Source organism: Vulpes vulpes, chromosome 13, assembly GCF_048418805.1.
Source record: "Vulpes vulpes isolate BD-2025 chromosome 13, VulVul3, whole genome shotgun sequence".
Taxonomy (NCBI): domain Eukaryota; kingdom Metazoa; phylum Chordata; class Mammalia; order Carnivora; family Canidae; genus Vulpes; species Vulpes vulpes.
This window is the reverse complement of record NC_132792.1, coordinates 75474131-75489532: the sequence shown is the minus strand read 5'-3', so window position 1 is coordinate 75489532 and position 15402 is coordinate 75474131. Positions and strand designations below refer to the sequence as shown.

The 15402-nt window shown below is 35.4% G+C and overlaps 2 protein-coding genes across 11 annotated transcripts in view; both read right to left on the bottom strand.

The window, feature by feature from the left end:
* PXDNL (peroxidasin like) overlaps nucleotides 1-15402 on the bottom strand; it is a gene marked incomplete at its 5' end in the record, with an annotated part of 490956 nt that overhangs the window by 422167 nt on the left and 53387 nt on the right.
* PCMTD1 (protein-L-isoaspartate (D-aspartate) O-methyltransferase domain containing 1) overlaps nucleotides 849-15402 on the bottom strand; it is a 67796-nt gene continuing 53242 nt past the window's right edge. For all 10 annotated transcript variants that reach the window (XM_072734760.1, XM_072734754.1, XM_072734755.1 and 7 more), the window contains 3 exons: nucleotides 14262-14433; nucleotides 12536-12659; nucleotides 849-3996 (listed from right to left, as the gene is read on the bottom strand). In XM_072734760.1, the coding sequence (XP_072590861.1) occupies nucleotides 3632-3996; nucleotides 12536-12659; nucleotides 14262-14315 (543 nt within the window). In that variant the 5' untranslated portion in view covers nucleotides 14316-14433 and the 3' untranslated portion in view covers nucleotides 849-3631. The remainder of the gene's footprint in view (nucleotides 3997-12535; nucleotides 12660-14261; nucleotides 14434-15402) is intronic.

Genomic DNA, 15402 nt, shown 5'->3' with positions numbered 1-15402 from the left:
CACGCTCGAAACAGGCAAAAAATTGCTATCAAATGTAGGTAGGGTTATGGAATAACTGGAACGTTTAAACACTGCAGGAAGGAACATACTGTTACACTATTCAGGGAGATATACTTGCACCATCCATGAAAGTGAATATAAACATATTCTGTGATCCAGTAATTTTATTCCTTGATGCACACCCTATGAAGACTCTTGCACACAATACAGCCACAAGACATGTTGAAGAATGTTGACAACCGAACTATTTGATGTAACAACGAATGTCCATCAATAGTAGAATGAATAATTAAAATGAGTTGTGGATGTAACGTAACCATGTACAACATGGAACAATCTCAGAAAGGCAATGTGGAGTGAAAAAAAAATCCTGCAGAATACATACAGTATGATTCCACCTGTATAAAGTTAAATATGTATGAAGCCAAATGATATACTGTTTAGAGATTCAAACCTATGTGCTGAAGCTATAGCAAAAGGCAAAGTTATGATAAACACAAAAGGAGAGAGTACCCCAGAGAGTAATTAAGAGAAGATTAAGAAGGGGCACACAAGTCATGGTGATGCCAGTAATCAAATCTAGTAGTAGGTACACATGTGTACTTACATGTACACTGAATTATTATTCCTTGTGTTTTGCATGTATCTTCTAAATATTCTTATCTACTTAATACAAACAAATTTAAAAAAAAAAAAACCTACACTGTCTTCAGAGGTGGCAACAGTCAAAAGGAAGTAAGATGTCCAAATACAAACAATTGTGTATAATACTTCAAGCATATATCCATAGGTATATTGAGATTTTTCTAAATTAAAAAGAAAGAAAGCCAGGCTACCGGAGAACAAAATTTAATTATATGCAACTGTTTATTTAAAATAGTTTTCAGTCTTCCCATGATTTCATAGGCTTTGCTTCACTTTTAGCCTCTCAAACAGCTAGAAACCAACACCTAACATTTTTTGCATTTTGACCATTATGTATGCTATCTTAATGACATTTTCTTTATTAAGACTGGAACCAAACATGCTAACCAATAAGAGGTGTAGATTTAAATCATCTTCTTGGTAGTAACGGTGCTGTTGACAGTCTGTCAGATTTATCAGATGCTGGACACTATTTCAAGCCATCTCCATCTAGCTATTTGACTTAGGAAAATCATGTTATCTCCCTACCCCTACTTTCTTTTTATAAAATAATTAGATTATTTCTATTGTTTTATCTGGCTGCTAAAATCCTTTTAATATAACCATCATTTTCAATTAACTTTATTTCACCTTTATTTGCTACTTCTCCACTTATAAAGCATAATTATCCATACTCAAGTAACCATGAATTAAAAAATACACCCAAACCCAAAATATTCTTAATCATTCTAATATATTCCCATTAACAGATAAAAGGGCTTTTCACTTGAATTTTCATTTTTTATTTCTACTTCTTTATTTAAAGTCAATGATAAAGTCACAACTGTAAAATGAATGAATGCATTTAAAAACACAAATGATACATTTCAATGACAAAAAATATGTAATGATAATGGGAATCTACTGTACACTTTGCTAAGGTCAACAAAATAAAAGACCATTTGAACAAATCAATCTTCAAATATGTCCTTGACAAAAACTCTCTTTTGAATAGTAAAATCATCATTTAAGAATATTTATGTTTACATAACTGAACACTAGCTCCAAAACCAACAAAGTGTGTAGAGGGCAGCCAAAGGAAGGGTGCCGGATAAAAATACGTAGATACTAGATAAAAATATGTGGGTATCGGGAACTTGATATTAAGCTTCTAAAACTAACAATTTAAAATAAAATGAATATTCCTAACATGACAATTGTATAACTATTTTTTCCTTGATAGAAATGAGATGGGATATTTCTTTATAGTAACAGCTTAGTAATCATCTAAAAAAAAAAAATGTGGAGATACATGTAGCCCCGAGTCACTGGTATAAAACAAATACCTTCTTCCATGAAATTATCTTTCCCATTACTAAAATAGTCTAATTTACTTGGGAGAATTCATCCTTAGAATATTTCAGACACTTATTTTAAATATGTAGAATTACCAGATCTGAGATTTTTGAAACCATCTGTGTCTTACTAATAGTTAAATCTTTCAAGAGATAATAATCCTTTTACTATACATCAACTGGGTTTCCTTAAATGTATTTGATCAACTACTGAAATAGTGATGCTGGTGGTAGTGATACTCTCAAATTTTTCCTTTTAAAAAATACATAATCCATGTGACACTTTCTTAACAAGGAATGACTTTTCAGGCCCCAGTAGGAAGGAAAGAAACAAAAATGGCATTTACTACCTCTTTTATCACTGATAAGCTATAACAGTCAAATGATGGATAGTTTATGTGGTATTAAGAAAAAAGTGAAAATCATTATAATTTTAGCAAAAAAACAAAACAAACCCCCCCACACACACCATGGGAAGTTAAATGAGCACAACATAGGTCCCAAAGGTTAAACTTATGATTCTGAACACAATTTTCAAAGCAAAAGGCATCTACATACAATTCCTGTGAATATCTCATACACTACAAAGATGAATTCGAAGCAAATGTAGGCTAGCTCAGTCCTACCTTGTCAAAGACAAATATTCAAATGAACTGGGAGTTCCATTTGCTAAAGTGCACCTGCTGACCAAATCTGCTCTGGTCCTGCCTCTGAGCACAACCTAAGAAAGAGGCCATTACCCACATTTACTCCCTAACTGTCTGTGCTGTCAACAGTCATACAGAACAATGGGTTTTCTTTTTCAAACCAAATACTGTATAAAGCACAGCGGATAATAGAAAAACCAAACCTAAATATACTATCTTCTAAAACTCCAGCAAGTAAAATAACCTCATTATTTTTAAATACTGAAAATGTAAAGGGTCCACACAAATTAAGAACTGTATTAGGTTTATACTTTTTATTTAATACTCACTTGATGTGCTCTTAAAATCTCTATGAGAGAAGCAGATAGTTTCCTGTATCTTTTGGCAATAGATTCAAAAGCAAAAGTAGCAGTGCTGTTGAATTTCACGAAACGTTTTTTGTTTGTTTTTTTTTTGTTTTTTTTTAAAGCTAAATTATTCATATCTGTATTGTTATTGCACTCATGTATTGCCCGGAATACTACAGCGACTCAGCAATAGTGATTGCAACAAAGTAAGGTCAGTGGTCTATACGGCATTTGATTTCCTGATTAGAAAAGAAAGTTTTCATAGAGGAAATGCAAACAACTGCAATTCAAAAATCAGTATATGCTTAACAATTATTTAACCTTATACAAAATTAAATGTAAGCCTCAGCACTACAAATCTGTAAGGAACCAGAAAAGGATTTACAGTACACAAATCTTGAGTATTGTTGCATTCCACTCTTGAAGTCACTCTGAGATAAAACAGCATTTTTTTCCAAGATTTAAAGAAAAATATATTTTATAAAAGGGATTCTTTTTATTTACTGAATACATCATTTTTATTACTAAGACAAAAACAAATTATACTTTTATCACTATAATTCGCACTGATGAAAGAATTCTCTTTTAACTCCTAACAAATGCTACATTTTCAAGACCAAAGGAATTATCAGTAGGCATTCTTTCTTCTTGATCTAAGTTATTTTTCTCTAAAATATGTCAAGTAAGCCTTTAAAGATTCAGGGAGGGGAAGTTTCATGATTTTTTCTCTCAGTAAATTCTGAGGTGGCTCCTCGGGCTTCATGGCTTCACTGTGATCTTTCTCTTCCTCTTCTTTATCTTCTTCCATTTTTTCATCCTCCTCACTGTCTAGAGGCTGAGGAATAAGCTGATTACCCACAAATACGTAAGTATTAATTCTTTGTTTCACCCTCTTTCTTTTTCTTTTGGGTGGAGCCCTCTGAGGAATCCCCTTGGCCTGCATCTCATCATTTATGAAATTTCTAAGTGTACGTCGAATATAAATACGAGCCAAGTCCTGTAGATTCCGGACAGCACAGGGGGCTAAAAAACAAAAACAAAAACAAAACACACGCATAAAACATAAAAAAGTAAAACATTATGTATTTGTTCATTTCTTCACAGAACAAGTATTTCTTAGCAAACATTAGAAAACACAGAAAGTATAAAAACTCTGATGCCATCTAACAAAGACTTCAAGGCACTTACTAAATGCCAGGCCACTATTCTAAATTCTGTGGACAGCGGGAAAGTTTCTATGTACAGATATGTGTATATGTATATTCCCATACCTGCATAAAAATTCTTTGAAAGAATAAGTAAGAGCTTAGAAACAGGCTACATGAGAATAAAGTATTTAGGGAACAAGAATAGAAGGGAGTTTTTATACTACATATCTTTTTTATACTTTTTGATACAAAAATGATCTATTCTACACACTCAAATAAAGGCAACATTTGAGCTGTCTCAGTCTGAGCTTTAAAGCTCTCTCTCTCTCACACACACACACACACACACACACATACACACACACAATTTTTCTCTGTTAATCAGCAAATAGAACTGGTTCATAGGCAAAGAGACACCACAAATCATGCTGTAAATAATAACTCAAATAATAATAATAATAACCCAAGAACACACTGCAGATTTCCTCAATTTACTGATGTTTACTTCTACCGAACATATCACAGTTGGACCCTATCCTGTCGTTTCACTCCTGTCTCCCACAAATCTATAAATGCATAAGCCCTAGAACACACATTCTTCTCTGTAGCCTGTTCCAATACTTTATAAAGAAAGAAATTAATTCTCTATCCCAGTAAGTTTCCATTCCTATGGAAATGAAACCATCATTAAGGGTCCTTCTCAAATGCCTCGACAATATAAAACATAACCCTCCTCCGCTTAAACAGCATGAAAAATCTTCATTTATTTTTTATTTCTTTACTTTTGGTAGTCTTTTCTGGATACTTACCTTGGAAACTTTCTTATTATAACCAATGAAATCTGCCTTCTTCAGTAACTCTGGTCCGCGGTCTCTCCCTACCGTCAGACTATAAGCTCCAGGAGTGAGGGCCACAGCATTTCCTGTTTGTGCTCCCCACCGGGCCCTGGAGGCACTAGGCTTGCACAGTACATCATCCTGTCCAAGGCTCAGAGCACCTCCTGTGTTCTGAACACCAGATCCTATCACAAATTGCATACACCCTACAGTAGGAGATAAGTTTTTGTTTGTTTGTTTTTAAACTCCAGTTTTTCAGACTGATTCAAAGACCTCTTAGCACAGGCCTAAATGGCCAACTACAAAATCTTTTCTTCAAACTATCTTTTTTCAACTCCCTACTGAATACTGGAATAGAAAAGAATTCCAAAGAACCATACTGGATATGCCTATTGGAAACTGTTCTACTGCCTGTGCCTGCCCCCAACTGTATGAGATGGAAACTGAAACAACATATAACAATTTGAGTTCAAGTCCTGCTTCTGTCAGTGATGAAGTTTTGTGAGCACTGGTAATAACACGTGACATACCATCCCTTATATGCTAAAATGTGTAAAATACTACCTGCTCTGCCTACCTCCCTAAAACTGTTTAAGTTGTTTCACATTCACTCAATACCTAAAGGTAAATGCAAAAAGCCCTAAAAGGTAAATGAGCTTAGCATATTCAAGGAGCTGAAAGAAGGCTAGCATAGATAAAGTTCAGAGCAGGAAGAAACAGTAAGAGGTATAATCATGGATGACCTTGCAGGCCTTGGTCAAAAAAAAACCAAAAACCAAAAAACAAAAAACGTGCCCTGTTTTGGCCATGCAGCTGCTCAAGGGTTTTTAAAAAGCAGGGTCATAATGCAATGAAAATGGCACTCAGGCTCCTCTGTGAATATGGATCCTAAAGAGAAGAGCAGGAGATCAGGTGGGAACACTCCGGTAATCCACCTGAGATCTGACCACACTCTGATGCTGATGGGAGTGAGGAAGATGGCAGTAAAAATGCACAGAAGTGGACAAATTTGAAACACATTTTAAAGACAGGATGGACAAGGGATTGGATGTAGGAGAATTTTAGCCCATACAAAAATGCTAATGTCAATTACTGACATGACAGAGAGGAAGAGTGTAGTTGGTGAGAAGAAAATCAAAATTTTGTTCTGTGTTAAATCTGAAATGTCTGTTACATTTCCTGAATGGAGACTTCAGGAAGAAAAACAACAGGGACATACTAATCACCATTTTGGCGTGTTATGGGCAATAATACACTTTATACTAAGTGAGGAAAAGAGGTAAAATAACTTGATACCGGTCACAGAGCTCATAAGTGACATGAGTTGGGATCTGAACATGGACATTTAACTGCAAACTATGTTCCTGCCCAACCACAAGCAGCTGAATCATGACCTTGGGACTCAGGGGCAAGGTCAGGGCTGGGGATAGAAATCTGGGAGCCACCAGCCTCTCCCTGAGCACCCAAGAGGGAGTGTAGACAGAGAAGAATGGACTAAGTGAGCTCTGAAAAAGCAGGGGCATGAGGAAGCTGGGAGAATAAATCTATAAAAGAGTTTTAGAAATTATAAAAAAAGCTAAGAAATAGAGCTATAATTAGTCTTTTCAGCTGGTCTTTATTCTTGAACCTCTCTCACATTTTTTGTACTCTCTCTTCACACGTTAATTATGTTCCTCCTCTGCCAACATTGCTATTCCAAGGACACTGTTAGAATTATGAACCTTTCAATCCTAAACTGTCAGAATACTTAACTTCATAAAGAACCAAATAGACTCAGAATGGAAAAGGATTCAGACTTTACTTAAATCCCAAAATAGTATCCACAGGAGCTGCATTTAAGTTTTTCTGAATGATACAAAAACTTTTAGATAATTCTCAGTCCTAGTTATTCAAAAGTCCCCCATATTTTCTATGCTTTAACATTCACTTGTTTCTAATGCTTCCAGTTATGAGATAAGGATTTAATGGACTAGACAATGCTAATCCTGATTGCTATTAAAATTTTATTTTGAATTAAAGCTTTCACTTCAAAATTATAATTAAGGTTATCTCTAACACACACACATAAGCTTTGTTTCCCAAAAGGCAGTCTCATAAAGATTTCATAGGAACCTAGCACTCAGCACTTTCATTTTTATTTATTAATAAAAATTGAAAAGGGCATTATATTTAGGTCAAACTCAGAAAAGTGATGATTTGGGGATATTTTTAACCTTCAAAAACAGCAACTTCATATAGCTCAAAGTGATTCAGTGTCACAATTTCTTAGGTCTCTTTTGTCCCTTGTGACTTGTAAGAAATATACATTTGGCTTCTCATTCCTGACACAGAGCTCTGAAAACACTTGGAATTATCTAAGTGATAAGAGCATAGCAGATTCCTTCCAACCACACCTGAGTTTACATTAATGAGGCAACTTTTGGTAAGCCCCAGAGGATGCCGGGCTGGTTGCCAGGGGAACCAACCATGGGATTAGAGGACTGGAACTTCCACTACCCTCTGGGAGGGGAAAAGAGGCTGGACATTGAGTTCATCATAAGTGGCCAATCAAACTCTATAAAAAGCCTTAACCGAAAGGGTTCAGAGAGAGCTTCCGGGTTGATGAACACAGAAAAGTACCAAGGAGGCGGTGCACCTAGAGAAGGCATGGAAGCTCTTGTCCTTCTCATAAATCAATCAATTCCAACTGGTTGTTTGTGTGTTGGATCCTTTGATAATAAAAACCTGGCAATCTAGTAAGTAAACTGTTTTCCTGGGTTCTGTAAGCCACTCCAACAAACTTCTGATTTACAACCAGGCAATCAGAAACACAAGTGAAAACTCATACTTGTGACTGACTGGTTGGTGTCTCAAGCTGGAGGAGGAGTGGGCAGCCTTGTGAGGTAGAGCCCTTTAAGCCTTCAAGGTCTATGCTAATACCAGCTAGTGTCAGAATGGAGTTAGATCACAGGACACCTAGTTGGTGGTGTCCACAAAGAACTGTAGAATTGCTTGGTGTGGAAAACCCACACATCCGGAATAAAGAAAGATGTACCTACTGGGTGGTGTATAGAGAAAACAGTTTTTCTTTAGTTGGTAGAGAGTTTTTTCCTCTTTCCTTTCACCCTTTCTAAAGGGCCGGCCCTGAACTTAAAGCGGTTGTTTTGTTTTTGTTTTTGTTTTGTTTTATAATGTTGTATACTCCTCCAAAAACAAATAGTACTTTAAGGTCAATCAAAAGTAGTGATAAATAAAATTCAGGAAAAGTTCTAACTACATTTTAGTAACTATTTATATGGGCAATTTCACAGCTACAAAATACATTTGGCAAAAGATTTGCACGTATAAGTTTTTAGTTTTTTTGCTAACATTCTTTATTTTAATCCCCTACAATTAATGAAATAATGTTTCTAAACAGAAAGCATTTTTAATCAAGAAAAGGAAACGTTCTTATTTTCCAAACATCCCATTAAATTTTGACAAATAATATTTTCAGAACATTTTTCATTCTGTGAACATTATTCATAGTGAAGCCTTTATTCTTTATCAAATCATAATTCCCGACTTATTTTTATAAATTGCTATTGGGAGTTGATAATTTTATTATAGAAACTTTCAAGTATACACAAGAGAGTTAATAATGTAATGAGCCCCATGTAGCAGACACTCAGCTTCAACAACTATCCCCTCTAGCTCATCTTCCTTCATCAACACTGCCATTTCCTCTTCCCATCCCTACCACATTATTCTGATGAAAATTCAGACAGGTCATTTAAATACTTATGAGGCATGATAGATACTTGTTTCTTAATTTAGGCCTGTCTTCCATGCTATGCCTTTTAACCAATTTATCCCTACTTTACATTCACAACCATGTCAATCAACCCAACCAACAACAGTCTTATTAACTACCTAAATCTGTTTATATTGACATCCTTAAAATGAGAAAGAACAAAATCGCCTATTATCATCCATGCCATTCATAACTATGTCATGTAAAATCACACTTATAAAATACAGTTTTCTAAAGGACACTAAACTAGGAAAACTGTCATAATGAGGAATGCTCAGACTGCAACAGCGTCTGTTAGACAGTAACACACCAGTAAATGGCTGATGCACAGAAATGTACAGGGGCTTCTGTAAGGACACTTCTATATCCTTACAGATACGCATCATGCTTATGGTTAAGATGTGCCATTGTCAAGACCAAACTGTGTTACGATTGTTTTCATTACCTCTCTTTATGTGACACTCTAATCAGTTATGATAGGTTAAAGAAACTGTCATAAATAACCTGTAATTCTAATGTCTGGAAAACAGGAAGGAGTAAATAGTTTTGTTATTATTATGCTCTTTGCAAGGAGTTTAAGTATTTGATAACAACAGTATGATGTAGTCTACTGTATAGTATAGCCCATACTATATGGTAACTACATACATGTATATATATATATACAGGTATGTGTGTGTACAGTCTAACAAAAAGTATGCTTTATTGAAATAATTATATCATGCATGTGAACACAAGTGACAGTTACTCGATTCTGGTGCTAAAAAGTTCCTTTTAGTCCCATAGCACATACAATCACATGTCTCTTTCTGAACAGACAGGAAGGGGATCCCTGGGTGGCGCAGCGGTTTGGCGCCTGCCTTTGGCCCAGGGCGCGATCCTGGAGACCCGGGATCGAATCCCACATCGGGCTCCCGGTGCATGGAGCCTGCTTCTCCCTCTGCCTATGTCTCTGCCTCTCTCTCTCTCTCTGTGACTATCATAAATAAATAAATTAAAAAAATAAAAAGAATTGGCTTAAAAAAAAAAAAAGACAGGAAGGAAGTTTAAATTTAACATTCTAGCAGAGTAACTTTACCTTTCCAATAGAATCAATCTTTTTGATAATCCTTTGGTTGTCTTAATCATTCTTATTTTTAATTTTTCATATATTCCAGTTTCCTTTCATAAGGAAGTTTTGTTTTGTTTTTTAAAGATTTTATTTATTTATTCACAGGAGACAAGAGAGACAGAAACAGAGACACAGGCAGAGGGAGAAGCAAGCTCCCCATGCAGGGAACCCGATGTGGGACTCAATCCCAGGACTCCAGGATCACACCCTGAGTTGGAAGGCAGATGCTCAACTGCTGAGCCACCCAGGCGTCCCTATAAGGAAGTTTTAAGTGGTTTTGTTATGTCATTTTTGTAAGCAGCACATAGTAGCAACAAGTATGTTTGGAAAAAATGTCTGATTAACACTTTCTGAATTGTGAAAGGCTCAAAAGTTTTTTAGAACTGAAGGCCTGATTTCTTTCTAAATGAGATTAAAATTAAGAGCACCGTGTCAGAATTTATGAATCTTATGAAAATGAAGAGAGTGGTCAATAAGTCTCCTCTGATGGCAGCCCCTGTTAGAGAAGAATGCTAGTAAGCCCTGTCCTGGGCTTCTGGGGAAGAGATCTCCCTGTCACTGACATTTGCTGCAGAGCTACCTGGGTCTCTCTGCATCACCACACACCTTCTTCCCCAAGGCAGGAGGAGTGGCCTATACAGTTTGTGTGTAAGAAACAGCTGGTCATATGTGGCTCCATCCTTTCCTTTCTCTTTTCCTCTGTTTACAAGCATACTCATTAAGCTCTGCTCACCTGTATTGACAGAGTAAGCCTACACGATGGGAGATTGCCCAGCACTGCCTTAACTGGGTGGATAGTCAGACTACAACGTCTATTAGAAAGTAACACGTCAGTAAATAGCTGGTGCACAGAAATGCACAGGGGCTTCTGTAAGGGCACCTCAATACCCTTACAGATACACATTATGCTACGGTTAAGTCAGGCCACTGTCAAGACCAAACTATGTGACAGAATTGTTTTCATTACTTCTCTTTATGACTCTCTAACCAGTTATGATAAAGAAAACAGTCAAAAATAACCTGTAATTCTGACATTAAGAAAACAGGAAGGAGAAAAGAATTTAACATGCAGACCTTAGCCATATTCCCCCATCTACTTTAGTAGGTGATAAAAGTGACATTTCAATTCCTAGCTATCTGCCGCCCACCAAGTCCATCTCTCCATTGTTAAGAACCTGAACAGGGACAAACAGACCACAAAAATCACAAAGCTCAAAAGAAGATAAAATGAAATGAAAATAAAATTTAAAAATTAAGTATAAAGCCAGGTTCCCTGAAATAGATTCATTTTTTAAAAAAAGATTATTTATTTATTTATTTATTTATTTATTTATTTATTTATTTATGAGAGAGAGAGAGAGAGAGAGAGAGATATCACAAGCATGGGGGAGAGGGAGAAGCAGAGTCCCCCACTGAGCAGGGAGCCCAATGAGGGACTTGACACCAGAACCCTGAAATCATGACCTGAGCCGAAGGCAGACACTCAACCATATGAGCCCCTAAAATAGATTCATTTAAAAAGCAAATTAAAGGAAGAAGTCTACCATGGTAAAGTTCATTTCTGGTACAGAACTTTACTTACTGATTTCCAAAATCATAAGTCACAAACCAATTGAAGCTACTCTCATCTCTTTGTCTTTCAACTGCAGTAAGTTGATCACTCCCTTTCTTGAAATAGTTTTTTTTTTTCTTGGTTTCCAACACAAACACCTCTCTCCTCACTCTTCCCACTCCTATAGCTTAAAATGTTTTTCATTGATGATTTTTAATTTATATCTCCCTCATGCAGTAGGTTTCTATCTACTTGACTACCTGACACATGCATGCCAACAGAGAACTTAAACGTGGCCAGAATAAAGTATGTGATCCTCCTACACCTATTTCCAAACTATTCCATTGCCAGTCTTGCAAACAATGGTACCACCAAATAAATGATACTACCACTCAACTACCTATTTTCTTTTTTTTTTTTTTTTTTTTTAATTTATGATAGTCACAGAGAGAGAGAGAGAGAGAGAGAGGCAGAGACATAGGCAGAGGGAGAAGCAGGCTCCATGCACCGGGAGCCTGATGTGGGATTCGATCCTGGGTTTCCAGGATCGCACCCTGGGCCAAAGGCAGGCGCCAAACCGCTGTGCCACCCAGGGATCCCTCAACTACCTATTCAAGGTAAAACTTTACATCCTCCTTTTTCCTTTACCACCATCTTCCATGAAGTCTACTATTTTTCTCCTTTCAAACAACTCTGTCCACACCAACACTGATTTTCCCTTTAAGTCTTGTATAATCTATCTTCTACACTCTAGCCGATGACTTTCAACTACCCTGAAATTTATTTCTGGCCTTGGAACAACCAAGTTCCTTGCAGCCCAAATAAAGGCTTTTGTGTTTGCTGTCCTACTGTACAGAAAATGCCAACAAATTTAATATAATAAATTCACAACTATAATTAATAAATTCATGTTTTCTTTGACCTGCCCCTTCTTTTCATATGTCCATGAAGGCAGCTAACAGCATCTGGTGCAAGGTAGGAGGAGCTCTAACCCACCTCCATAAAAAAGTTGAATAAATTTATTGAATATATTACTGCCTACATATTTACTTCTTCATAATTATATAGTCCATTAAATCTCAAGCATTAAGAGTTGAACAATCTAAGCCACATTTCAATCAGAAAGGACCAAGAGTTACTTACGGAGTCCTACAGAATCTGGTTTGCCATTATCATTCTTACTTGGTTGTACAAGTGGAGCAAATGAAACAGCAAGGATGTTTTTACTTTCCCAAGTGTTTTGTCCAGTTCGCATAATTTGTGTTAACTATTTAAAGGGAAAAACAGAAATAGAATAGCTTAGTCCTAGAAATGTGATCATCTTATAGTCACAATTTTGCTTTAACAAAATAAATGCCAATGGTTGCTATAGTCACTTCTATTTGAATGCAATCAAATTACTTTCATTTAAATACTTACCATAAAATAATAAGGAATGACAAATATTTGCAGCTCTAGAAAGATAAGTCCATGTAAGTAGATCCAAATATGGTCTACTGACTCATAATATTATACTTGGGCTCTGACAGCTTCTGGGGGTCTTATTTCAATCCACACCTGCCAGTGGCTCCCAAAATATATGTCTCACATAGGTTCAGTTGTTTGGTTAAAGCGCTATATTAATAAAACCATGTTCTGATTACTGTACCAAAGAGTCAATTTCTTGGTCTTCCATGATGGTAAAAAAGGCAGATTCTAATTCTAATCTCAACTTAGTATTTCAAAAATAGATTTAATTAATCACAAGAGGATTAGAAGTTTACCCACCTGGCAAAAATCCATCCCCAGTCCTTGGAAAAAAATTATTAGCTCAGTACATGGCTTGATCAAGTTGAATTAATACTTTCAATTTCTACCATAAAAGTCAGTGCATTATATTTCACATCAGTATAATAGTATATAATTAATATTTAATAAAATACCAATGGGAAGCCATATCTTAAATGTTTGAAGATGTATCTTTAACAGAAAACAGAAGATTGTTCATCTGGGAGTCTCAACTCCAGAAGCATTTGAGTAACTTTTTTCCAGGAGCGTTTTTTAATTAATGGTTTATATTATGTCTTTTTAATAACTGACAATTTGCCATAGAGCACAGCACAAGGTAATGGCAAAAATCTACTTAACTGCAAATAACATGCTGTGATGTTAAGGGACTCCCTAAGATGATAAACTCCAAAATGATCAGGCAAGGTCCCAGTCGTCTTACACAATTTATCTTCTGTATAAACCACAAAGCATTTTAAACATTTCAAACTTAGGTTAAAATGAGTATTACAGATTTTTTTTTTTGAAATGCATTTTTGTACATTTTTTTTGCATTTTTGTACATTTTTAAAGTAATTTCCTTTTGAAAGATCCACCCATTTTTTAATACATCAGTATTTTCATGCATTTATTATACCTAGTAATTCTCAACCGAAGGCAAGCAAGTATTTTCAAGTGAGTCGATGTAGTACTAAATGAAGAATTAAAAATTTACTTGTTTCTTCAATGGATTTAAGCAGTCCAAATCAAATCCCAAATAGATTTTCTTTTTCTCATGTTCAAAGAACTACAAAAATGTTTGAAACTGAGCAACTAGTAGAGATTATTACATCCAACTGAAACAAGCTCCAGGTAAAGAAACTGTAGGAAGAAATGACTTGGCAAACACCATGTAGGTGGTAGCTAAGCTCTTGGTGAAAGACCAAATCTCTTCAAATCCCAGTATAAAGAATTTCTTCTATATCTGCTTTGGTTCAGTAATTAAGACTCCATTTCAAGTTTTGATCTATGGCAGGTACTTCTCTAAAAATTAAACCTACTTTTCACTGATTCCATTTCCCACCCTAAACTACTGTGTTTAAGCAAAGGACAGTAAAGTTACCTGATCTTCTATAGGCATGACTAGAATGCCTCCAACTTTCAGTAAAATTTTCATGTAGTTTTCATGGTCTTTCTGGACACCAGCCCCACAATAAATTCGATCATACTGATGACTGTCAGATGCTATCTGGAGGCAATTACCAACCACAAATGCAGGTTCACAGAACTCAAATCTGCATGAAAAAACAAATATATTTTAATTCATTTAAATAAAATATTAAATCTAAAAAAATTAACATAATTCAGTTTTTTGTAACAGTGAAGTTACCAAAATTAATTTTAGGATAAATATCATTACGAAATTTGATTTAAATATCATATTTATGAAGCTTAACTGATATATAAATATAGTGTTTTATCATCAATGATAGAGTGCACATGTTTACAAAACATTAACCTATTTTTTGCCAAACTGAAACCTCATTTAGAGCTTAAAAAATGAATATAATGAAAAGCCCTTCATGATACCCATCTTATGATGCCCCACAAATGACATATACTAAGGATGAGAATCACAAGGGTCAAACAAACAAGATTCACCTTTCACTGCCCTTTCCAAAAAAAAGCTGACAGGCCAGTGTCAATGGGAAGGGCTCATGCAGTATTCATCTCTGTTTGATGTTTTTGCTATGGCTAATAGTGGAAAGTTTTGTCAGGAAAAGACATCAATGTCCTGACCACATACCTTAGCAACCACTAAGATTAGGGAGATTTTCCTTACAGATTTTAGCAGAGCTATGTTACAGGATTGTTATAGGATGTTACTGCTGCCTTGTGATCTCCCTATGCAACAAAAGGAGATACTGTTTTCAAAGCAAAGGCATTTTATCCAGGCCACCTGTTCCTGGTTACAGTGTTGGTTCATGGTATATAGAGTTATGCTTTTACAAACTAACCTATTTAGACTTCTACTTTATTCCTTAAATTTTAACAAATTGGAAAATAGTTACTAACATGTAACATTAATTAAAATCCCAATGCACTAATAAAACATGTAATCTTTTAAAAAACTAACTCATGGAATATCCTTTTACTTTTAAGTTGATTAAAGTTAATATGACCAAACAGCAAAATCAGGCTATTATTTGAGAATGAAATAATTTATATTAAAAGTTTCGGCATGCAGTGAAAAATGACACTGA